The 23843-nt window shown below is 50.7% G+C and overlaps 1 protein-coding gene across 1 annotated transcript; it reads left to right on the forward strand.

Moving 5' to 3' along the window:
- On the forward strand, window positions 1-21460 carry SLC6A12 (solute carrier family 6 member 12). The gene is made up of 14 exons (XM_054719712.1): window positions 1-232; window positions 6148-6282; window positions 9563-9703; window positions 10017-10104; window positions 11016-11148; window positions 12668-12802; window positions 14608-14711; window positions 15055-15179; window positions 15653-15765; window positions 16503-16640; window positions 17365-17467; window positions 19299-19399; window positions 19938-20108; window positions 21317-21460. The coding sequence occupies exons 1-14, from the start codon at window positions 19-21 to the stop codon at window positions 21458-21460; spliced, it is 1845 nt and encodes a 614-aa protein (XP_054575687.1). The 5' UTR covers window positions 1-18.
- The last annotated feature ends 2383 nt before the right edge of the window (window positions 21461-23843 follow it).

The raw sequence follows: 23843 nt of genomic DNA on the forward strand, positions 1-23843 counted from the left end.
TGGATCCATTACGGGGCCATGGACAGGAAAGTGACAGTCCACGAGGACGTGCCTCCTGTGGTCACCTGGGTCCCTGAGGAGGGGGAGAAGCTGGACCAGGAAGGCGAGGACCAGGTGAAGGATCGGGGCCAATGGACCAACAAGATGGAGTTTGTGCTGTCAGTGGCCGGGGAGATCATTGGGCTGGGCAATGTCTGGAGGTTTCCTTATCTCTGCTACAAAAATGGAGGTGGTGAGTTCATTTTGAGGTAGGCGCGGTGGGGAGAGCTGTGCCCTGATCACCAGGCAGTGCCCACCTGGGTGCCTCCTGCCTGGCCATTGTGGTAAAATGGAAGGAGGCTGGGATGGAGCTAGAGGACTTGAGTTCGAGTTCTAGCTCCACCACTGGCCTCAGTGTCCCCTCTGTGAAATGGCGATGATACCCCACAGGGCCACAGCAGAGATCAAATGAGCAACTGCAGGACCTAGGAGTCTGAGTTTTTAATAAGCTCCTTCATTGCTCTGTATGCGTGCCAGTGTTGACAGGAGTCATTCATTTATTCAGCTCATATTATTGTGGGCATAGCATGTGCCAGCCACTGTTCTAGATGCAAAACAGAACATCTTCCACATGTTGTCTTCTAGTGAAGGGTGGCAGATTGCAGACAAATAGGTAAAATATGTGGTATGTCAAATGGTGATGAGTGAAATGGTGAGAAGCAAAGCCGGGAAGAGGGTAGAGAATGCTGGGGGCCACAGGGTGGGGGAGTGGGGTTTGAAGTATAAACTAAGATACCAGGAAATGTTTCACTGAGGAGGGGACATTAGACTAAAGAGTTGGAGGAGGTGAGGGAGCGACTCTCGTGGATGGAAATCAGGTGCAGAACACTCCGAACCGGGGGGCAGCGGCCCAGGTCTTGCAGGCTCTGCTCTGAGTGAGGTGGGGACCACTGAGGAGTTTCATTCAGTGGAAAGATATTATCTTGTCTATGATTTTTTTTAAATTAAAGAAAGATAATTTTATTATTTTTCAGCACTGGCAGTAAAAATGAGCAGGAGCAGGGTAGGGAGGGGCCAGAATACTCCTTTTAAGTGCACAATTAAATGGTTTTCAGGATATTCACAGACCTGTGCAGCCATCACCGCCATTAATTCTGGGACATTTTCATCGTCCCCAAAAGAAGTCCCGTCCCTGTTTACCGTCACTCCTTAGTGCCTCTCCCGCCAGCCCTTGCCAACCTCTAACCTACTTTCTGTGGCTCTGGATTTACCTGTTTGGAATGTTTCATATTTCTATGAATTTACTTGCGACTGGCCAGATCCATGCTTGCCTTTTGAAATACCTGTACTCTGGTGGAAATAACATATGTTTATAGTGGACATTAGAAATATTCTGGAAGGTAAAAAACAAACAAACAAACAAGAAACATTCTCATTTAAAGGTAACCATTATTTAGAAAATCCTTTGAAACACTATCTATATTTAATTCGACACATTTTTACTGAGTATACACCATGTGTCTTGCTCAGTTATTATTACAAACTGCTTGAACCAATGACTCCAAAGAAGTAGAAATAGGATTTCCTGGGCAGGTCAGGGCTACGGAGCCAAAACTGGGAGCGGGGGACTAATGCTGGACCAGAGATGAGGGGAGGCAGGAAGAAGAGGTAGAGGCAGTGACCTACTTCCTATTTTTCTCCCATGTTATTGTTTTATCAATACTGCGCCCCTTTTTATTATTTTTTAAAATTTTATTTTATTGTTTAAAGTATTACAAATAGTAGTACATATGTCTTCTTTTTTTCCCCATTGACCTTCCCCCGGCCTCCCCTGCCCCCCCCCCCCCCCCCCCGCACATGCACTCACCGCCCCCCAAAGTGTCTTGTGTTCATTGGTTATGCTTATATGCATGCATACAAGTCCTTCGGTTGATCAGTGACCTACTTCTTTATCCCAGGCCACAGTTTCATGGACACATAGGATGTTAGAGCTAGAGCTAAAGATGATCTAGGCCAGGCGTCCTCAAACTACGGCCCGCGGGCCACATGCGGCTGTTTTTGCCATTTTGTTTTTTACTTCAAAATAAGATATGTGCAGTGTGCATAGGAATTTGTTCATAGTTTTTTTTAAACTATAGTCCGGCCCTCCAACGGTCTGAGGGACAGTGAACTGGCCCCCTGTTTAAAAAGTTTGAGGACCCCTGATCTAGGCAGAGCCCTCATTTCATAGAGGACACCCCAAACCACAGAGCTGGATGGCAGCAGTAGGTCCCGGAAGCCAGGTTTGCTGGCTCCCACATCGCTGCATGCCTCTCGCCTTGCCATCTGAAAAGAAGGGACGATGCCAGCCCAGGTTCCAGTGCCCACCCCGCCTCTGTCCTGCCTGATGGCTGCAGCTGTGGCCGTGACCTCTGTACTGACCATGGGGCAGGGTGAGAGACAAGCACCTATGACAGTGTGCAGGGACAGGCTGAGCCAGGTCACCTGGGAAATGGCAAGACCAGATCACATTTACTGTGCAGGTTCTGTGTTCCTTTCTGTCACCTATGTTCTCACTTAGCTCTGTCCCAACCCAACTACTTGGGAAAGACATGCTGCCTCCATCATGTTCCCTTTAATGCCAGGGGCTAAGCGACGTCGGGGGTCTCCCTCTGGGGTCACTGGTCTTTGGGGCTTTAGGAAGGTAGTAGTGAAGGTCCAGGGAGTAATTTCCTTATCTAGACGACTTATCATAGATCATTGTGGGGACTCCACAGGCTGACCTAAATGTCAATTTTTTGCTTTAGGCTAGAATTGTACTAACTCAGTGTGGTAATATGTTTATCACAAGCTGACCATAAGCTCTGGGTGGCAGTTAAATATAGTTTTTACTAATATATTAATTAAAAATAATTAATAATTATTAGTTAAAATGGTTGTTGATGGATTATTAATTAATAATTAACTAATGATTAATCATTAGCTAATACATAGTTCTGTAGAGGAAAATCTTTCAAAAGGAATGAAAGAGTGAGTAATCTTATATAATAAAAGGCTAATATGCAAATCAACTGAACATCAGAACAACCGGTCACTATGATGTGCACTGACCACCAGGGGGCAGATGCTCAATGCAGGAGCTGCCCCCTGGTGGTCAGTGCGCTCTCACAAGGGGAGCGCCACTCAGCCAGAAGCTGGGCTTATGGCTGGCGAGCTCAGTGGTGGTGGTGGGAGCCTGTCCCGCCTCCGTGGCAGTCAGACATCCCCCGAGGACTCCCAGACTATGAGAGGGTGTAGGCTGGGCTGAGGGACCCCCTCCCCCCTGAGTGCACACATTTTGTGCACCAGGCCTCTAGTATATATATAAATTCGGCCGGTGTGGCTCAGCAGTTGAGCATCAACCTATGAACCAGGAGGTCACAGTTGGATTCCCAGTCAGGGCAGGTGCCCAGGTTTCAGGCTTGATTCCCAGTAGGGGGTGTGCAGGAGGCAGCTGATCAATGATTCTCTCTCATCATTGATGTTTATAGCTCTCTCTCCCTCTCCATTCCTCTCTGAAATCAACAAAAAATTATTTTTTTTAAAAAAGGAAGGATATTCTAACACATGCTACAACATGGCTGAATCTTGAAGACCTTATGCTAAGTGAACTAAGCCAGTCACAAAAGGATCAGTACTGTATGATTCATTTTACATGAGGTGCCTAGAAAAGGCAAATTTAGAGAGAAAAGGAATGGTGGTTACCAGGGGCTGGGGAGAGAGGAGAATGGGTACAGAGTTTCAGTTTGTGATGGCTGAAAAAGTTCTGGAGATGGATAGTGGTGATGGTTGTACAACAGTGTGAATGTACTTACTTAATGCCACTGAAGTGTATACTTAAAAATGGTTAAAATGATAAAATTTATGTAATATATATTTTACCAAAAAAAAAAAGCGCAAAACCACCCCCAAAACTGTGTATACCCTCTGACCCACCAGTTCCTCTGTTGAAATTGATACTAAGGAGCAGATTAGACAAGTGCACAGGATGTGGATGATGGTCTGCATCATAGCAGTTTTCTTAGGAAGCAACAGAAAAGGCCAAAGGACATGCTGATAAAATAAACTAGGACAGATGCCCAAGGTGGAATACTATACAGCCAGTAAAATGATGGCATAGAGATGTATTTACTGATATCAAAAGGAATTCATGATATACATTTTTAAATGGTTATGAAATAATATATAGTAGGGTCTCATTTTTTTCCAAAAAAGAAATATATATGTCTGTATGTTTATAAGAAATTGGAAGGATATATAATGCTTTTTCCTTTCTTTTTCTTTGTACTTTCTATTTTTCTACAAAGTAATATGGATTACTTGAGAGACATTATAATGTAGTAGTTAAAACATATTATGATAACATAAATAAATAAATATATTGATTTCAGAGAGGAAGGGAAAGGAAGATAGAAACATCTATCTCTATATATAAAAGGCTAAGTGACTGGCTGACCAGCCGACCGTCTGATAGGTATGATGTGCACTGACCACCAGGGGGCAGACGCTCAATGCAGGAGCTGCTGAGTGACAGCAACTTTGCAGAGTGCTCCCTCGCACTCTGGGACCCTTCAGGGGATGTCAGACTGCCAGTTTTGGCCCAATCCCCGCAGGCCAGGCCGAGGGACCCCACCTGTCGGAGGGACCCTGCTCACTCCGCAGATGCCCTTGGAGCCGCAGCGCTGCCCCAGGTGTGGCTGGCCAGGGAGGGCCTGCGGGAGGTTGGCTCCAGGGCATGTCTGGCCTGTCTTGCCCAGTCCTGCCCCATTAGCCACCTTCTAATTAATTTCTTTTCAATGTGCACGAATCCATGCACCGGGCCACTAGTATCCTATATAATAAAATCCGAATATGCAAATCGACCGAACTGCAGAACGACTGGTTGCTATGATGCGCACTGACCACCAGGGGGCAGATGCTCAACAAAGGAGCTGCCCCCTGGTGGTCAATGCGCTCCCACGGCAGGTGCAGCAGGGCCGAATTGAGCGGGATTGAGCCTTGTGGGGATCGGGCCGAAACTGGCAGTCCAACATCCCCCAAGGGGTCCTGGATTGCGACAGGGTGCAGGCCAGGCTGAGGGACCCCACCGGTGCAAGAATCGGTGCACGAATCTGTGCACGGGCCTCTAGTCAATGATAAGAGAGAATCATTGATCAGCTGCCTCTTGCACATCCCCTAATGGGGATCGAGCCCACAACCCAGGCATGTGCCCTTGACCAGAATCAAACCCGGAACCCTTCAGTCAGCAGGCCAACGCTCTATCCACTGAGCCAAACCGACTAGGGCTATGATGTAGTAGTTAAGAGCACAGACTAAGACCACTTGAGTTTGTGCCTCACTTCTCTCATCTGTGTCTTAGTTTTTGAATCTTTAAAGTGGCCCCAGTTTTTCATCTGTAGAATAGACATAATGGTGGGTTGTTGTGTGAGGATTTTGATGTTGGTGAAGCATTTAGAAGAGTGCCTTACATACAGTAAACACCAAATAAGTGATAAGTGTTATTGTGCGATAAACAATAATCCATTGGCCCATGGGTATACTTCTGAGGTGAGGTATGTCTTTGTGACTGAAGTGGGTACTGTGGGCTTAGGGTTGCCTTCAAATTCACTCATATGTAATTTGCTGGATGTCTGTTAGGTCCCGCCTCCTGTCAGGGCCTGTAGTCAGTGCCTGATCACCTGGCTGGCTGACACCCCCGTTCCTGAGTGGGGCTGAGCAGAGGAATGGCCTTCTCTGCTGAAAGCCCAGTTCAGATCAGAGCCTGGTGGAGGGAAAAATCCCTCTGAAATTATTAGAGGGAAAATAATTTTTCCAAGGTGTTTTTGTTTATTTGTTTTTCTCTAAAATGTAACAAACGTGATAATTTAATAAGCATATCAAATTATACAGAACACATGTTTTTGTTCCAAAAATAATAAATTGACTAGATTTGTGAAGCACACTGAGCAAATAAATAGCGCATACATTAGGATCTCCACCGAAATTTCCCTTCCAAGATCTTTCCTGTCCTGAGTAAGGTTCAGACTGGAAAATTTTCTGCCTGTCCTTGGGCACAGATAGGAGGAAGCCGACTTGTGCCCTTGGGAGGGGTGAGGAGGGAGATGAAGGCCTAGGCTAAAGGCTCAGCCCATACCTCTCCTTCCTCTGCAGGAGCCTTCTTCATCCCCTATTTCATCTTCTTCTTCACTTGTGGCATCCCGGTGTTCTTCTTGGAGGTGGCATTGGGCCAGTACACCAGCCAAGGGAGCGTCACAGCCTGGAGGAAGATCTGCCCCCTTCTCCAAGGTAAGTGTTCTCCCGGGCCCACCTCCCCGCAGGCCACCAGCCTGCCTCCATCCCACTGTTGACTCTCCGTTCCTATCTGCTCACTACCCTGTCATTCAACCACTGTCATGCTGTGCTAAGTGCTGTGGGGGACTTAGGAAATATAAGCAGGCTTATACATGCTGAACTCCTCAAGAAAGTCAATACAAGGTCACAAATGAAAAACCAGGAGCAGAGCCTTGCAAATGGGGGACCCTGAAGCTTCATCTTCACCAGCTTCATGGAAAACGTGTTCCTGTGTACTAGTCTATGGTGTGGTCCCAGACGTGCCTCCAAAGTATATAATAATAGTGATGATGATGATGTCTAACACCCGTTGAGCCCTCCTGTGTGTCAGGGTTCATGTCTTCACTTTCCCTGCAGTTCCTCACCTAATCTTCCAATAGTAACTCCAGTCACCTCATTTTGTAGATGTGAAAAATGAGGTCATTTGCCAAGGATTTGAACCCAGATCTACCTGAGCTGAAGGTTCATGCTCTTTCCTATGTGAGGGATTACGTTAGGGACAACCCCTGCCCTCTTCTCTCTGCATCTGTTGGCTCTAATGTGAACAGATTGGGGTGTCCTCCCACCACCCCCCCCCCTAAAGTGGATTGGGCCAGTCCCCTGCGGGCCAGTGGGAGAGAAACCCAAGGGATCTCCTCCTTCCTGAGAGGGTCCTTGAATATGTGAAATGGAGAGAGGACTCTCCCTCCTGTCAGCCCCCAAGGGAGCTCCAGGGCCTAGGCTGCCTAGGGCTGCTGCCCAGCTTGGTAGGCTGGACAGAAGTGGGCATAGCGAGGGACTAGCTCCTGAGCAGGCTGGGAACCTGACCACTGACTGGGGGAGGGGAGGCAGGCTAGCCTGGCCGATTCCTCTGGGGCCTCCTGGGGCCCTGTGGGGGCAGCCCGTGAGGGACTGGGGCAGGGTGGAGCTTGGCCCACTCAGGGTTCTACTCCAGAGTTTTGGGGCTCCAGGAGTCCTGTGCCTTCAGGCAGAGCACACAGCTGGGTTCTATCCCGGGGCCAAGCCAGCTCAGAGGTGGCACAAGCAGGGCTGGCCTCTCGAGCACACAGGTACTAACTTCGACAGGGGCGCCATGGGCCGGGGCGCAGAACCGGCATTGGGTGGGGGTTGGGGGGAGACTGCTGCTCCCTTCTTCTTTTCCCAATTGGAGAGACCCCAAGGCCTAAGGTCTCAGGCAAAGGCTCACTCCAGGTGTGTGCGCCTATGTTGGTGGGACGGTTCAGGCTGCGTACCACCTGCCCTGTACGTGCCCAACTGCCCCGCCCCGCCCCACGGCCACCCTCCCGGGGAGCCTGAGCGCCCGGGCGAGGCACCGGAGAAACTCACCCCTCAGCTCACCCACAGCCACCGCCTCCCTCAGCTTACCCGCGGGCGCCTGCTTCCTCCACCCCATCCCCACCCGCAGAGATGGGCGGGCCCTTCCAGCCGGGCGGCCGGCCGGCCTCCGAGCGGGCGGGGCTCCTGGGTGGGCGGCAGTGGGAGCACCGCGCGTTCCGCGCACAGCGGCTGCCTGTTTGGTGCGCGGCTCTGTTCGCACTCAATACCCCGCCTGGCGGCTGCCAGCTCCTCGGGGACCCCCTCGCTGTCGGGAGCCCTCGCCACGTCCCCTCCCGTGGCCCAACCCGAGGCTGTCCTGTCTCTGTCCCCGTCCCCGCCTCCCCCCCCCCCCCCCTCCAACCCTCCGGAGTTGGCCAGGCCAATGGGAATCTGGGTCCGGCACGGATGGGGGCGGGGGCGTTGTTGCCAGTCAGCGTGGATTGTTCCACCAGCCCTCGGCTGGCTGTCTAGGTCTCCCACCTTCTTCCTTAGTTAGTTCTTGAGTTTGACACCCTCCTGGACGCGAGGCAGGATGAACAAGCAGCTCCTCTCCTGGGCGGCCCCCGCCCCTGCCCCCGCCCCTCCGCTGGCTCTCACACCTCGAGACTAACCGCGGCCAGCGCTGTGCTACTTTTAACCCAACGTGGCAAAGGCGGGGTGGGTGGGTGACTGCTCCTGCTCTCGAGCCGTCCCACCCCCAGTCTCCTAGGGGCGGCCCAGGAGGCTGGCTGCACCCTAAGCCCCCACTGCTGCTCGGTGTTCGAATGACACGCGTCACTCGCCGCCCACACTTGCCCCCCAGGGGGAGATGGCATTTAGGCTGAGCAGGCTCCACGGGTCTGGACCGCTCTTTTCCTTGCTGCTTTCTTCTGGTTTGGGCTCTTATTTTGAGACAGATTCTTACCAAAATTTCCATACTTACTCCTGTGTTCTTCCCACCCTTTAAAAATGTTACAAGTGGTGTATGATGGTAATTAGAAAAACTAGAAAATGCAGATAGGCAAAAAGAAAAAAAAAACTGTAAGGAGTGAACTCAAATCTTATAACCTAGAGCAGCGACTTTCAACTCGTGGGCCTCAAGAATTTTTAAAACATGCAATTCCTGACTGTTTAGTTAGGGACACTGACCTCTTTTCCCTTAGACTGTCAAGTTAAAAAATGACAACAGCCAGCACAACTATAGCTGTTGGGTGTGAATGAATCAAAGTTATACCTACTTTTTTTTGTCAGGTCGGCCAAAAATATATATTTTTTAGTGTGCTGCAGAATTTTAGTAATTAGTTTATGTGCATCATGAAAAGGAAAAGGTTGAAAAATCACTGACCTAGGGAACCACTTGTTAATTTTTGGATGCCCATCCTTCCAGAATTTTTCTCATAAAAAACAACAACATCAAATAGCCTATATAATAAAAGGTTAATATGCAAATTGACCAAATAGCAGAAGGACAGGTCGCTATGATGTGCACTGACCACCAGGGGACAGATGCTCAACGCAGGAGCTGCCCCCTGGTGGTCAGTGCGCTCCCACAGCCAGAAGCCCTGAGCCTGCTCACCTGCAGCAGTGGTGGCAGGAGCCTCTCCAGCTTCCTCGGCAGCACTACTGACATCCCCCAAGGGCTCCTGGACTGCAAGAGGGCGCAGGCCGGACTGAGGGACCCAGTGCATGAATTTTGTGCACCAGGCCTCTAGTATATTATAAAAATGGGAGGATGTTTAGGATAGTGTTCTGTAACCTGCTTTTCTTACTTAGGAAAACAGTCTGTAAATGGCTTCTCAGGCCAATAAATAAAACCTGGTTCTCTTTGTGTAGCACCTAGTATCCTAATCATAACTGGCAGTTTCTAGGTGACTTTTGGGGGCTGACATTGATCTCATGGATTCTCTTATTGCTTCCCGCCCCTCCCCCACTCCGGAAGGCATTGGTTTGGCGTCTGTGGTCATTGAGTCCTATTTGAATGTCTACTACATCATCATTCTCGCCTGGGCCCTCTTCTATCTGTTCAGCTCCTTCACCTCTGAGCTGCCCTGGACAACCTGTACCAATACCTGGAACACAGGTATCTATCGTTTTACCTCGTGGGATATAGTCTCTCCCTAGGGGCTGGGCTTGTGGTGGCTGGATTGTGTCAGAGGTTGGTGGGCTGGAACAAGAGCAGAATGAGGCATATGGGGTAGGGGGCTGAGCCCACGAACCACCTGAGCAGCCAATTCCTGACACTCTGGATGTGGGGGCTTCAAAGGAAGCTCTTGGGATCTGGAATGTTGGCAACCACCAGGCCGCAAGACCAGAGGGACAGGGGTACTAGGGTGTGAGGGCATCTCTTCCTATCTCATCCCTGGCTAATGCACGCCTCACCTTTTCCCCAACAGAGCACTGCATGGACTTTCTGAACCACTCAGGAGCCAACACAGTGACAACCTCTGAGAACTTCACCTCACCTGTCATAGAATTTTGGGAGTAGGTGGTGGGCCTGGTTGCCACGGGCCAAGGGGCCTCAAGCAGAGGAAATTTGGATGTCTGAGGCCTGGGGCGCAAGTTTAAGGCTCTCTGTGCATGTTTTCCAGCACTTACCCCCACCCCACACATCACTGAGAGATGAGGGGACGCTCATATCTACCCACAGTTGTTCACCTACGTCTCCCAAATCCATCTATGTTCACCCAGACTCACACATTTATCCACCCTATACCCTCACATCCCCTGTACCCTACACACCCACCAAGACTTGCACATCTACCCACACATGTCCACTAGTGTACTGGAAACAGTCTGGACCCACTTAGGAGAGCTGATTGTACACATCCCAACCCAACTCCATGTTCAGTCACATTGACCAAGGTGGGAGTATTTACACCACAGAAATTGGCAGACCCTACACTCACACATTGACTTTCCCACATGACCACTTATACCCTCACACCTACCTGTGCCCACACTCTCACACATTTCCATCACTCCTGTACACATCTTTAGGCACTATTATACACTCAACCCCTCCACTTGATACCCATATACTTGCTCATCAACCTGCACGTATAAATATTTACTCTCCATATACTCATTTATACATTCCTTACCTCACCTCTCCCCATCTCTCTCTCTTTCTCTCTCTCTCCAACAGAGAGATCTGAATGAGTTAGAAAGACAAAGATACCTATGGTATTACGTGATTTGGTCTTCTAACAGCCAGGGGCAGACAGACAACAGGTGGGAACATGGCAGGAACATGGGAAGGTGGAGTGGGTGGGGGCAGGGGAAGCCTGGAATATGAGATCTGTGGGGTCAGCTCTGAGAATCAGGAGACTTGATGACAGAGGCAAGTTGTCCCTTTAGCCTTTCACCTCTTTATTTATTTTTCCACTCATTAGGAGACGTGTTCTGGGCATCACTGCAGGCATCCACGACCTGGGAGCCCTGCGTTGGGAACTGGCCCTGTGCCTCCTGCTTGCCTGGATCATCTGCTACTTCTGCATCTGGAAGGGGGTCAAGACCACAGGCAAGGTGAGGTCTCTGGTTCCTGGTAAGCTCTCTGCGGCCCCAGAGCCCCTAGGGACACTCACGGCGTCCCTCTGGAGAACGGAAAGAAAGCGTAGTTTAAGGGAGAGGCCCCATGAGAACATGGGAAATCGTAGGAAGGCAGAGTTTAGTTCAACACAAGGAAAGCCTTCCTTTTCCGATATGATTTTGAAAGGCCTCTTCATGTAAGTAATATGCAGAGCAAAATCAGAAACATAAAAGGCCCACTGTCAGAGCTAAGCATTGTACAAGCCATCAGCGCGATGGCAGGTTGGATATACGAATCCCTCTGTTAACCTTTTGCTGTGTTGCCTTCTAGTTTCCTTTATTCGTGTGTATGTGTGTAGCTGTGTCTAGTACGTGTATATATCACACAGTTAGGATCAGACACTCTTTTTTTTTTAATCCCCACCTGAGGATTTGTTTTATTGATTTTAGAGAGAAAGGAAGAGAAGGAGAGAGAAACATCGATTGGTTGCCTCTGTATACATCGAACCCACAACTGGGGTATGTGCCCTGAGCAGGAATCGAACCCACAACCTTTTGAGGCATGGGAAGATGCTCCAACCAAATGAGTCAGGACTGGATCAGACACTCTTATGACTTGCTTTCTGTATTTAACAGCAAACACATCAAGACAATGCTTAGCTTGAGCTAGCACACAGACCTGCCTTTGAGGTGGCGAGTTTCCAGTCACTGAAGGGGTTGTAGCCAAGAATGGACCACAGTGCTTATTGCACTGAGACAGTTCAGCTTTGAGCATTATTTCCAACCCAGAGAGGCTGAGACGGACTCATGCTCTTTAAAGCCAGGAACAGACAGGCCCTGACTTCTTTGACTAGCCTGCTCCTGCAGCACCCCACCCCCCATTCCATGGATTGTTGGAATAATAATGAAACAGTGACAGTAATGACAAAATAGCCATAGTAATAATAATAACAAGGACTCTGCCACCACCTGGTAAGGGGCTGAGCTTGGCCAGGGGCAGCGTGGATTCCTCTCTGAGTGGCTCCAGGATACCTGGAGCTCAGGCCACTGCTGCTCCCCAGCCTTCAGCCTGGAAAATACATTCTCCGTTCCTCATAGATCACTGTACAAACCTGCCCTCACCGCCCCGCCCCCGGTGAAGGGAGGCCATCCTCCCAAGGGACATTCGGAGAACAGCCAGAATAAGGGGTTAAGGGAGACCAGATTCTGGATTTAAAAATAGTCTTTGAAATGTTACGGCTGGAAACTCGTACCCCTCCCTGCCCTTCCTCCTCCCCCTGGCCCTGTTGGTGTGTATCTCACACTCTGCTGGGGGCCCAACACCCCCAGGAACGTGGAATGAAAGGTGCAGAAAGTTTATGTGTCCATCCCTCTCAGATGTCTCTCAGGTGTTGGACACTGAGCGAGGTATGGCTCGTGCTTCCCGGGGAGGGGTGACAGGAAGACCACTGCAGGTCCCTGTCACCTCCTGGCTGCTGACCGCACTAGGAGTGACTTTGACCTGCTTTCCTCCAAGGTTGTTTATTTCACAGCCACGTTTCCCTACCTGATGCTGATCATCCTATTGATTCGAGGCGTCACACTTCCCGGAGCCTATGAGGGCATCATCTATTACCTGAAGCCAGATTTGTCTCGCCTGAAGGACCCCCAGGTAGGAACTGTGCTGGGGATCATTTTCCCAAAAGTCTCTCATCCCAAACCAGATCTGTACTTTTTCCTCCTGGTTTAAAGGCAGTAAGTGTCCACTGGAGAAAACTTAACATGAAAAGGAACTAAAAACCCACCACTCAGCTACAGTCTCTGTTAGCATTTTGATTTTTTTTTTTAAATCCTCACCTGAGGATATTTTTTTCATTGCTTTTCAGAGAGAGTGGAAGGGAGTGAGTGAGGGAGGGAAGGCCAGAGAGAGAGAGAGAGAGAGAGAGGGAGGGAGAGAGAAACGCTGATGTGAGAGACATACATCGATTGGTTGCCTCCCACAAGTGCTCTGACTGGGAATCAAACCCACCCCTTTGGTGCTGGGCCGACACTCTAACCACTTAGGAACACTGGCCAGGGCTTCTGTTAGTATTTTAGTATATTTCCTTCCATCATTTTTTCCTAGCTGGATGGTGTGTGTGTGTGTGTGAGAGAGAGAGAGAGAGAGAGAGAAGCAGAGAGAGAGCGATAACATAGTTGAGATAATTATACACTGAGTGGCCAGATTGTTATGATATCTGAATGCATAATAATCTGGCCACTCAGTGTATATCCTATATAATAAAAGGCTAATATGCAAATTTTCCCCTCGACCAGGAGTTCGACCAGCAGGCAAGCTGGCCAACCGCTCATGTCTCCTCCCTCTGGCCAGGCTGGCCGGACCCCACCCATACACAGATTCATGCACCGGGCCTCTAATAATCTGAGTGGCCAGATTATTATGCGTTCAGAGGTCATAATAATCTGGCTACTCAGTGTATATAGAGATATATCTTTTTTCACTTATATTTAAGCATTTTTCATGTTATTTAGTTCATTTGTAAATGCCATTTTTAACACTCGCATAATATTTCCTCCATCCATCCATCCGTCCATCCATTCATTCACCCATCACGTCCTGAGGTCCCAGGAAGTGCTGGGGAGCCTGTAGAGCTGGCGAGGGTGGGCTCATGCCTCTGAGCGTCACACCTGGGGCCAGTATCGTCATTTACTCACCCCTTCCCCTGTTTGGGACATATAGGCCATGTGTTTTCTTACGATTGTATGTACGGCTGCAATGAACACCTGTGTTTAAATCTTTGACCACATCTCTGGTCATTATTTCCTGACAGTAGTTAGACGTGAAAATACTAAGGCAAAGAGTGTGCCCATTTTCAGGTTCTTGAACTGTCCCACTGCAGAGATGCAGACTTCCACTGCCGGCGTTTCAGCAGGGCCCACGGGAGCTCGATTATGAGTTATTTTAATCATTGATAACTTGATAGGCCAAAATAATATTATATTGTTGGTTTATTTAAAAAATTTTTATGACTGCAAGGTTGGATATTTCCCCACATATTTATCAATCATTTGTATTTCCTGCTCTAGGACTTGTCTGAGCACATTCTTTGTCTCCACTCCCTCCACCCCCAAGATGCTTGGCGTTTCTTCTCTCTATTTCAGTGCCGTGGCCCCTACGCCCAGCGTGGCTGCCTAAGGCACACTCTGATTGTTGAATTGAGCAAAGGCCTCTTGGCTCCCCTTGCAGAGGTCCTCACCTTCTCTGGGGGCATTGCCGTGGGTGACAGACTCCACCTAAGAATTCCAAGTAACACACTCTTATTTGGTGCTCACCTAGTGCCCACAGAACCAAGTTACAGATGGACCCTGCCTGTGAGAGGAGGGTGTGCTCACGAAGAGTTGGGATTAAGGGACTCTCTGGGGACACGGAGCAGGCTCCCTCCGCTCTCCCTCACCACTTTCTTGGGGTCCCTGTAGGTGTGGATGGACGCGGGCACCCAGATCTTCTTCTCCTTTGCCATCTGTCAGGGGTGCCTGACAGCTCTGGGCAGCTACAACAAGTACCACAACAACTGCTACAGGTAGGGACATGGGCGAGGGGCCCTGGGGGACCCTGCCTGCCCGAGTCTGAGGAGGGCGGGTCCTGCAGTGGGCCCAAGACTTCCTTCTTTATTATCAGGAGCAACAGGTTGTGTGAAATTGGCATTCTGGGTTCGTTTCCCAGACGGAATTTCTCTCTTCCTCCCTCTTCTGTCTCCCTCCCCTCCCCAAGCCTTCTGAAACCCCTTGTTTGTCCTTTTCTTCCTGTTTTTCTTCCTGTTCACTCTTCCTTTTCTTACACTCTTACTGTCTTCTGATCTCTCCTCAAATAATGAATTTCATTCTCCCTTTTTCTTTGTTTTATCTGCATTCACCCGCCTGCAGGGACTGCATTGCCCTCTGCTTCCTGAACAGTGCCACCAGCTTTGTGGCTGGGTTTGTGGTCTTCTCCATCCTGGGCTTCATGTCCCAAGAGCAGGCGGTGCCCATCTCTGAAGTGGCTGAGTCCGGTAGGTGTTGCATTGCTGTCCGGGACCTGAGGGGAAGGAGGGTCAGAACACAGATCCTCCTACAGGAAAGCAGGGGTCCTATGAGCCTTTTAGCATTGAGGGCGGTGCTTGGCACATAGCAGGGCCTCCATAACCCTGGAAGGGAGGGAGGCGGGGACGGATGGGTGGATGGACCCACAGTTGCATGCATGGATGGAGAAAGGTGGATTGATGGACAGCATGCTCCCCAGAACCTGGGAAGAGCAGAATAATGAATGGAATCACCCTGCCCTCTTGAACTACCCCTATTACATGCACACACACACACATGCACACACACACACACACCATGCACACACACATACTCACATGCATAAACACACTCACATGCACATACACATACTCACATGCGCATACACAGTGCCTCTGGAGAGGGCCCTTCCCTGAGGGCAGTGAGAGCCCTAGGCTCACCTGATTGTGTTGTGTCCTGGCAGGTCCTGGTCTGGCCTTCATCGCATTCCCTAAGGCTGTGACTATGATGCCCTTATCCCAGCTGTGGTCCTGCCTTTTCTTCATCATGCTCATCTTCCTAGGGCTAGACAGCCAGGTTTGTCACCCAGCCCAGCCCAACCCTGCCCAGCCCTGCCCTGTCCTGCCCTGCCCTGCCCTGCCCAGCCCAGCCATGCCCTGTCCTGCCCAGCCCTGCCCTGCCCTGCCTTGCCCTGCCCATTCCTGCCCTGTCCAGCCCTGCCCTGCCCAGCCCTGCCCTGCCCTGCCCAGCCCTGCCCTGCCCATCCCTGCCCAGCGCTGCCCTGGTGACTGACTTTTCAGCTTCTGCATTTCCTTGCATTACCTTCCTTCTAACTCTTCTTGCCCTGACCATACATTTGAAGGCCCTTTCTGCTGTCCAGGGCTTGTCCTTGGGGTTAGTTGGGTGACCCCAGATCTCGAGACCCTCTTTGTTAAGGGGGCCCACTGCTTTGTTCCCCCTCACCTGACCCTTCCCCATGCTTGGATGCACCTCCCAAATGTCCCTCCTGCCTCCTTCCAGATACTTGGCTCAAGCTGCCCATCCTTCCCCCACAGCCTTGGGGACAGAACACATATCCGCTCTCCAAGTCTCACTGCTGGGCCCTCTGTGTGGATCTGTGGCCCAGGGCAGAGATGGCCTCACCCCTGGCCATCACCCATGTCTGCCCTTTGTACCCGCCCCCCCCTCCCCCCCCCCTCCCTACACTCCTGCATCAGCAGGGCTAGCGGGGTGAGAGGAGGCCGGGGCAAGGCTGTGCTGGGGAAGGCCCAAGGGCAGGGCCCCTCTCACTCAGCTTCCCTCCTGGCCCACAGTTTGTCTGTGTGGAGTGCCTGGTGACAGCCTCCGTGGACATGTTCCCCAGGCAGCTCCGGAGGAGCGGGCGGCGAGAGCTCCTCATCCTCGCCATTTCCATCCTGTGCTACCTGATAGGGCTCCTCCTGGTCACCGAGGTGAGCAGGGGCGGCGCCTGCGGCCGAGCTCCAGGGTGAGGGAGCCATGGGGACACCGCTGACCTTTCTCAGAGCCACACTTTTCTCACCTGCTGACCAGCGGTGTTGACACCTCACAGTGAGATTGTAGGGACCACACAGTAGGACCCATCTCTGTTTGTTAGCTCTGTGTTGGTTTTAGAAACCAAACACAAGCTGGCTTAAGCAGAAAGGGGAGTTTGGGGGTCAAGTAGAAATACTCTGTTTTATCTATGGTTAGACCCAGCTGCTCTAATGGCATGGTCAGAAGTGCCCATCTCTATCTCCCGGTTCCCTTTCCTCTAGTGACTTCATTCTTAGCCAGATGGCCCTCCTGATAGTAAAGAAGGTAACTTCTGCCACCCAACCACCCCACAGGAGACAGCACCCTTTTCCTGAGAGCGTGGCCAGCGTCCAGCCATGCCTCTCCTTCAGGCCTGGAGCAGGGAGAGGAATGCTGGGCAAACAAACAGTGTATGTCCACCACAGTCCCAGCATCCTTGCAGGTGTGAGAATTGTTGCCCTGATGTTACGTGAGGGGCCAGGAGGCAGGGAGAGGTAGAGCAAACGCCTTCTGGAGGAAAGGAGTAACTTCCCATGGGCAGGGGAGGAAGCCGTGGACAGAGGCTTGCCCTGTTGCTGTGTGGTGGCGCGTGGTCCCTGCTCCTCACTGGCCAAGTCCTCAGCTCCCCGCCCTTCTCCACAGGGCGGGATGTACGTCTTCCAGTTGTTTGATTATTACGCTTCCAGCGGCATCTGCCTGCTTTTCCTCGCAATGTCGGAAGTAATCTGCATCAGCTGGGTGTATGGTAAGTGGGTTGGCGGTGGGGGTGCGGGGGGTGCTCTGGAACCCAGCTAAGGGTGGGACTTGCCCGGATGAGGGCCAGGGTGTGCTAGCTCTGATTTCTGTGTTTTTGTGCCGCTGCCCTGGTTCCTTTCACGTGGTAAGTGCATCCATCGCTGGGAACCCAGGCGTTTTGGGTGATGCAAGAAGAGCGGGGGTAATGACAACGCTGAGCTCCTTGAGGGGTGAGGGCCGTTATAGATATCCGTGGGCAGCTTGGTTTTTCTTTGGTACAGAGGCTGCCAGAGATCCTTCCCGGCGGGAGCTGTAGTTAAAAGAGACCCTCGGGGCCATTTATTCTGATCCTGTGCAGATCCCACGGTCCCTTATGAAGTTATCGCCCAGATTTTGCTTGAATTCTTCCATAAACAGGAAAGCCATTCCTTTTCTGTTTTGGCTGTTATGCATTTCTTTCTCACACGAAGGTGAACTGTGCCTTCCATTGACTTTTCCCACAGCCCCGGCCCCTCGGCCGTGCGATAACTAACCCACGGTGCTGAGTGCTGTCAGACCCACGCTGTTATTGTGGGGAGAGACCTTTAGCTACTGATCCAGGGCACTGCTATGTGCAAGCACTTGCTACGTCCCAACCTGTACAGCAACGCTTTACCGGGGAAGGTGAGGCTCAGAGAGTTATGGCTCTTTCCTGAGCTCACACAGCTAGTAAGTGGAGGAGACGTCATCATACCCCAGGTCTGTCTGGCTCCACTGCACCCAGGTTGGGGGGACACATTGCCAAAGTCACAAAGCTCAGGGCAGAGAGGATAAGGGGTGCCATGTACTGGGGCCTTGTAACAAGCTATAAGTAGGAATGCTTTCATTTTGCTGCCCTCCGTCTTCCTATTTGGTGTCCTTTCCGCTCCTTGGAGATGTCCTCTCCCTTCTCATTCAAGCACCTGATGTCTTCCCGATTGTCCCTCCTCCTTTTCAAAACTTGGTTCTCAGAGAGGGTCTGATGAACTCAACCACAGTGAGGTGTAAATGGCTGATGAGTCTTAATATGTAAAACCTACTCAAGAGTATTTGGTTTTTAACTGGGGAGAATTTTACAAGCCAGAGGAATGACTCTTTAATGGTGGCCAGAGGGAAAATCTTTTTTCTTGGTGAGTGGCGGCTAGAGGGGGTCTTCTAAATGTCTTTACCAATCAGGGACTCTTCACTTCTTAGAAGATAGAGCAAATGTGAACACCTGAGGACATCAAACAAAACCACACATCAGTGTTTTCATGTGCACTAGTCAACCCTCTCCCCATGCGTGACTGAGAATGCAGGGGTTTCCTCTGGAGTCTAGAATTAGGCTTCCCAGTAGTGATCTCCCCCTTCCCGCCCCATCCTGCCATCTCTCGCCTCTGCTCCCCTCCCCTTCCCTCCCCTCCCTTCCCGTGGAGATCTGGCTCTATCAGAGCGGAAAGGATCTGCTTGAGCAGTGCGCACTTGCTGTTTTGTGTTTTGACTTGAAACCGAATTCATCTTTGCTATGCGGATAAACAAGCATCTGTGTATATAGCACCGAGCCCCATTGTAGGCTCTCACCCTCTTCTGTGGTTAGGACTGTGGAGTCTTCACCCAATGACAGGGGGACAGAGACTGCACCCAGAGTTTGGGTGACCCCAGGGCCCCTGGCTTGTTGGTGGCAGCTCCTTCTCCCTCCCCAACTCCCAGCACAGTGTCTGGGGTGCCAGGGACCCATCTCATTCACAGAGTCGGGGGAAGAGCTACCAAGTGAGTCCTTCCCAAATACCCATGAGCTGTCCCCACCCTTCTGTTCTCATTCTTCCCCCACTGTGCCTGGGCAGGGGCAGACCGTTTCTATGACAACATTGAGGACATGATTGGCTACCGGCCATGGCCCCTGGTAAAGATCTCCTGGCTCATCCTGACCCCTGGACTTTGCCTGGTATGTGCTCACCCAGCTACCCCTTTATTCCCTCCCGCCTGCAGCAGACTCAGCGGGGATGAGGAACAGGTTGCCTGAGTTCTGGGGCTCTGTCCCTGCCTGTCCAGTGATCTTGGGAGGCTGGTCCATTCCCTCCGATGTATTGGTTCCCTTGGCCCTTCTTTTCTGGGGCTATCTCTCCATATGTTTGCTTTACTGTCTTTATCATCTATTCCTATTCCTTCTCCATCCCTTTCTCACAGCATCTCCAGCCATCTGCCCGATTTCCCAGGTATTGGTCTCTTGGTCTGCTTAGAGCTCCTCCGTCTCTCTTCCTTTCCTTTATGTCTCCTCCTGTCTCAGTCTTTGATGTGAGTGATGCCTAGGCCCACGATTTGCAAATGGCTTTTACTTTTTTAAAGCAAAATCCATTTGCAAATGTACCACAGTGTATTTAAGTTGTCCTATGTCACTGTGTATTTAAGTAGAGAGGAGAGAATTTCATTGGCTCTGTCTCATCTGTGTCTGACCACCCTGCCTTCTGCCCCACTCTTTCTAGGCCACTTTCTTCTTCTCCTTGAGCAAGTACACACCTCTCAAATACAACAACATCTATGTGTACCCTCCCTGGGGATACTCCATTGGCTGGTTCCTGGCTCTCTCCTCCATGGTCTGCGTCCCACTCTTCATCATCATTACCCTCCTGAAGACCCAGGGTACCTTCAAGAAGGTAGGGCTGCTGAGGGAAGTGATGCATTCAAGAGGGCACTGAGAGAGGTGGGTCTCGATCAGCACACTACAGCTGGGGCCCAGCTATGAGTGTGGGGCAGCCCTTCAGTCAAATAGAACCTTAAAGAGAAAGGTCTTTGAAGATCAGTCTAATCGTTTCATGTTCAGAAACATTAGAAAGTCCCAGAGTCGTAGACCTTTAGAATCTGACCTCTAAAAGATCATCGAGGCAGGACAACCAATGGTCAACTGTCAAAGGGTTAAGGGGAAACTAAGTCACAAAGAAGAACATAAATGGCCCAGACACAGAGGCTTACAGAGCACAGATGCCTTGCTCTCAGGAAACTGATAAGTGGCTATCATGGTTCATTCCACACAGTCTCCCGGCGTCTTTTCTTACCTTAACCTTGTGGGGAACCATGTGCAAGAGGCCTCCTGGAAGAGTATATAGTCAGTGTCTCACAAAGACATTACAATATAGAAATCTATCTGGCATACAAGTAGCAGAAAACTCAACCTGCAATAAGCAAATAGGCTTATTTTTTTCTTACACATCAAGAAGATCAGAGACAGGGGTTGCTGGCATTTTGTTCAGCTGCTTAAAGAGGACATTAGGGACCAGACTCATCCTATATTCCTGCACTGCCTTCGTGAGCATGTTGTGTCTTCATTGTATGCGTATCACCTCATCGTCACAAGAAGGTTGTCATGACTCCAGCCCTCACATCAGCAATCAAGGCAAGAAGGGCGAGGGAGATGATACCACAAACACCAATAATGATAGTAATGCAGTATTACTACTAGTAAAAATAATAATAGATATGTATTGAGCATATAATAGTAAGAAAATTAGTAATAATAAGAAGAACAAAAAATAGATACTTATTGATGCCCTACCCTGTGTCAGACACTGTTCTATGAGGATGTACTCTTATAATCCTCATTTTACAGATGAGGCAGAGAGGGGTTAAATGGGTTGCCTAAGATTGCACAAATAACAGAGCCAGAAGTGGAACCTAGTTCACACTCTTAATCACCATATTATTGCCTCTTCTCTCTTCTCAAAATATTTTTTTATTTATTCACTCATATGGTCCTGAGCTGCCCCCATGTTCCTGGCTCTGTGCTGGGCCTTGAAGATACAGACACGAGAAAGCATCTTTGCTTCTCTCACCAACAATACCCACTCATTCCCGCTTCTCTCCACAGCGCTTGCGACAGCTCATCACCCCTGACCCCAGCCTGCCACAGCCCAAGCAACACCTGTATCTGGATGGTGGCACCAGCCAGGACTGTGGACCCTCCCCAGTGAAGGAGGGACTGATAGTTGGGGAGAAAGAGACCCACTTATAGGATGTGGCTGAAAGCCAGGGGGCTCCTGAGCCAGGAACCTGGGGTCAGGGCCACCCTCTCCCCCCAGTGGACAGCTTTCGCTTCTGTCCCCACCACAGCCCTGTTGAGAACGCCTGCGATGTCTGGGGCACCCCCAGCCTGCGATGTCTGGGGCACCCCCAGCGAAGGCAAGACTCCCTCCTCTCTCCTCTCAGCGGAAGCAGCTCCTCCTGGTGGGCTAAAGACGGTCCCGCTGGAACATGCCACGCTGTGAAGCGACTCCCTGCTGGAACCCACTGTCTTATTTATAAAGGAGGGTGGTCTTTTTGGAGTTCACCATCTGATTATAGCACATTACATTGTGAGGATCTCCCACTGCAGGGATGTTTCCTGTTAGAGTTTACTATATTTGTGCATTGGAATATAGTGCCAATTGGAATACACATCATGATCTGATTCAGAGAGCGCGATGGAACACTGTGCTGGAAGTGGCACTGAATACACCATGTGGGATTCTGACATTCCATTAGAGGGGGTCCCTCACTAGGTGTAGCATTCTGGAGTCCGGGGGAGGGGACTGAGAATCAGCCAGGAGGCAGATCTTCACAGGCCATCATTGCATCGACTTTTCCAGGTGGCAGTCTCTCCCAGTGTTCCTAGTGCCAGGGCTAGTTCTACACTCTTCTTCAAATGTTATCATCAACTCATGGAGCGTTCAAATGGAAGGGACTTACAGATGATGCCTGGACTGTGTCCTATGTCCAAGACAGACATTGCTAATGGATCACCAATTCTTTCCCACCTCATAGTCCTTCCATATATAGTGCTCCAGGCAGCTTCCCTTGCCATCCTGCTTTTGTCCACATCCCTGACTTCATGAATGGGGACCAATGAGACAAAGTGGCTTTTTCAAATTCACACAGTTCCCCAGCACCAGAGATACGACTAGAACCTGGTCCTCTGGTTCTCGGCCAGTGTGTCCCCCATTACCCGCTCCTGCCTTAATAACCAAGCATGTGTGGATCGCCTGCCCCGTGTGCTGCCTTCTTTACCTCACCCCATACCTGTTCAGTTATGCTGTCTTGGGGTAGGAGGGAGAGAGATCGCTTCTGTGAAGGGGTGAGCAGCTCTCCCTAGAGTGGTGCCCTCACCATAGTATTTTCTCTGCCAGCCCCTACTCATCTGACCAGATTTCCTCCCTAGACCCTTCATTCTTGACACTTTCTATCTCTCCTCCCGCAGGAGCGGGCTTGGGCCTGCAAGAGCCCTCAGGTCTCAAACAGAGAGGGAGGTGTGTGTGTGTGTGTGTGTGTGTGTGTGTGTGTGTGTGTGTGTGTGCTCCTTTCCGCATCCCTACCAGATCACACAGGTCCTTCTCTGGCCGGAGAAGGCTTTGTGGAGGTGGAAGGCAGGACTTGTGTTCAGAAGGAAGCGAGGAGAGAGAGTGGAGGTGGGGTATACCACTCAGGATAGTTTCCTGGGGCAGGACCTGAGCGCTGGAAGAAAGGAAGTCACCTGGGGAGAATCATGTGTAGGTGGATGTCCCCCAGAGCCAATGCCCAGTGGCTGGAGTAAAAATATGGTCTGGCCATGGTGAGTTCCATCTCCAACAGCCCCAGCCATCCTCAGATCACTCACCACCCTTTGCCGAGATGTGTAGGTGCTTCTCACTTGTAAGAACAAGTGCGCTGTTACACTGGGCATGAGCAGATGTCCAGATTCCTGGGTTCTGGCAGTCTGCTTCTGCATTCCTCTGGACTGCTCCGTGCACCTGTGTTCACCTTTCTTGGACAGTCAGTGGGTCAGGAAGTGGGTACAGGAGGAAGGGCTGGAGAGAAAAGTGATCACACTCATTGATGAGACTGGGAAGCCTTAGTTGAGGCTGGCACAGTGCTCTCTGCTGACTCTTGGTGGCCAATAGGAGCAGTGCCGCTTCCCCAGGTTCCTGTCAGGACCTCCTCAGCACCCTTCACAGACAGGAGGAAAGCGCCCTCACCCCTGTCCTCAGGATGTATGGACAAGCTGAGCAGCTCTCCTTCCCTGTCAGCTTTCACCATCTGGAACCCAAATACTTCCCTCACCCTTCTCCCCAAGACCCTGGTGGGGCTCTCCTAGAGAGACAGCTTGCTTTGGGGCAGCCAGCTCAGTGGACAGGCGGGCGGCCAGCCAGGCTTCTCAGCTACCTGCTGCCACCCACACCTTGGCTCTGTCAGCCTGGGGGACAGCATTTTCTGTTGTGGGCAGGTCTGCACAGTGGTGGGGCACAAGCTCTCCCCAGCTCACGGGGCCCTGAATTTGTCTCTCTGTCTCTGCAGACTGTCCACAGACACCATCATTCTCTCCCACCTTCCTCACCTCACATAAATCCGTCAGACCCCCTGGCTCTAAACTCACAGGCTGTCGT

The sequence above is a fragment of the Eptesicus fuscus genome, chromosome 7 (genome assembly GCF_027574615.1).
Source record: "Eptesicus fuscus isolate TK198812 chromosome 7, DD_ASM_mEF_20220401, whole genome shotgun sequence".
NCBI lineage: Eukaryota > Metazoa > Chordata > Mammalia > Chiroptera > Vespertilionidae > Eptesicus > Eptesicus fuscus.

Coding starts and splice junctions, on each gene's coding strand:
- SLC6A12 (XM_054719712.1), top strand. CDS start 19: ATGGACAGGAAAGTGACAGTCCACGAGGACGTGCCTCCTGTGGTCACC. Junction 11,149..12,667: donor GGGTCAAGACCACAGGCAAG/GTGAGGTCTCTG, acceptor CTTTCCTCCAAG/GTTGTTTATTTCACAGCCAC. Junction 17,468..19,298: donor CTGCATCAGCTGGGTGTATG/GTAAGTGGGTTG, acceptor GTGCCTGGGCAG/GGGCAGACCGTTTCTATGAC.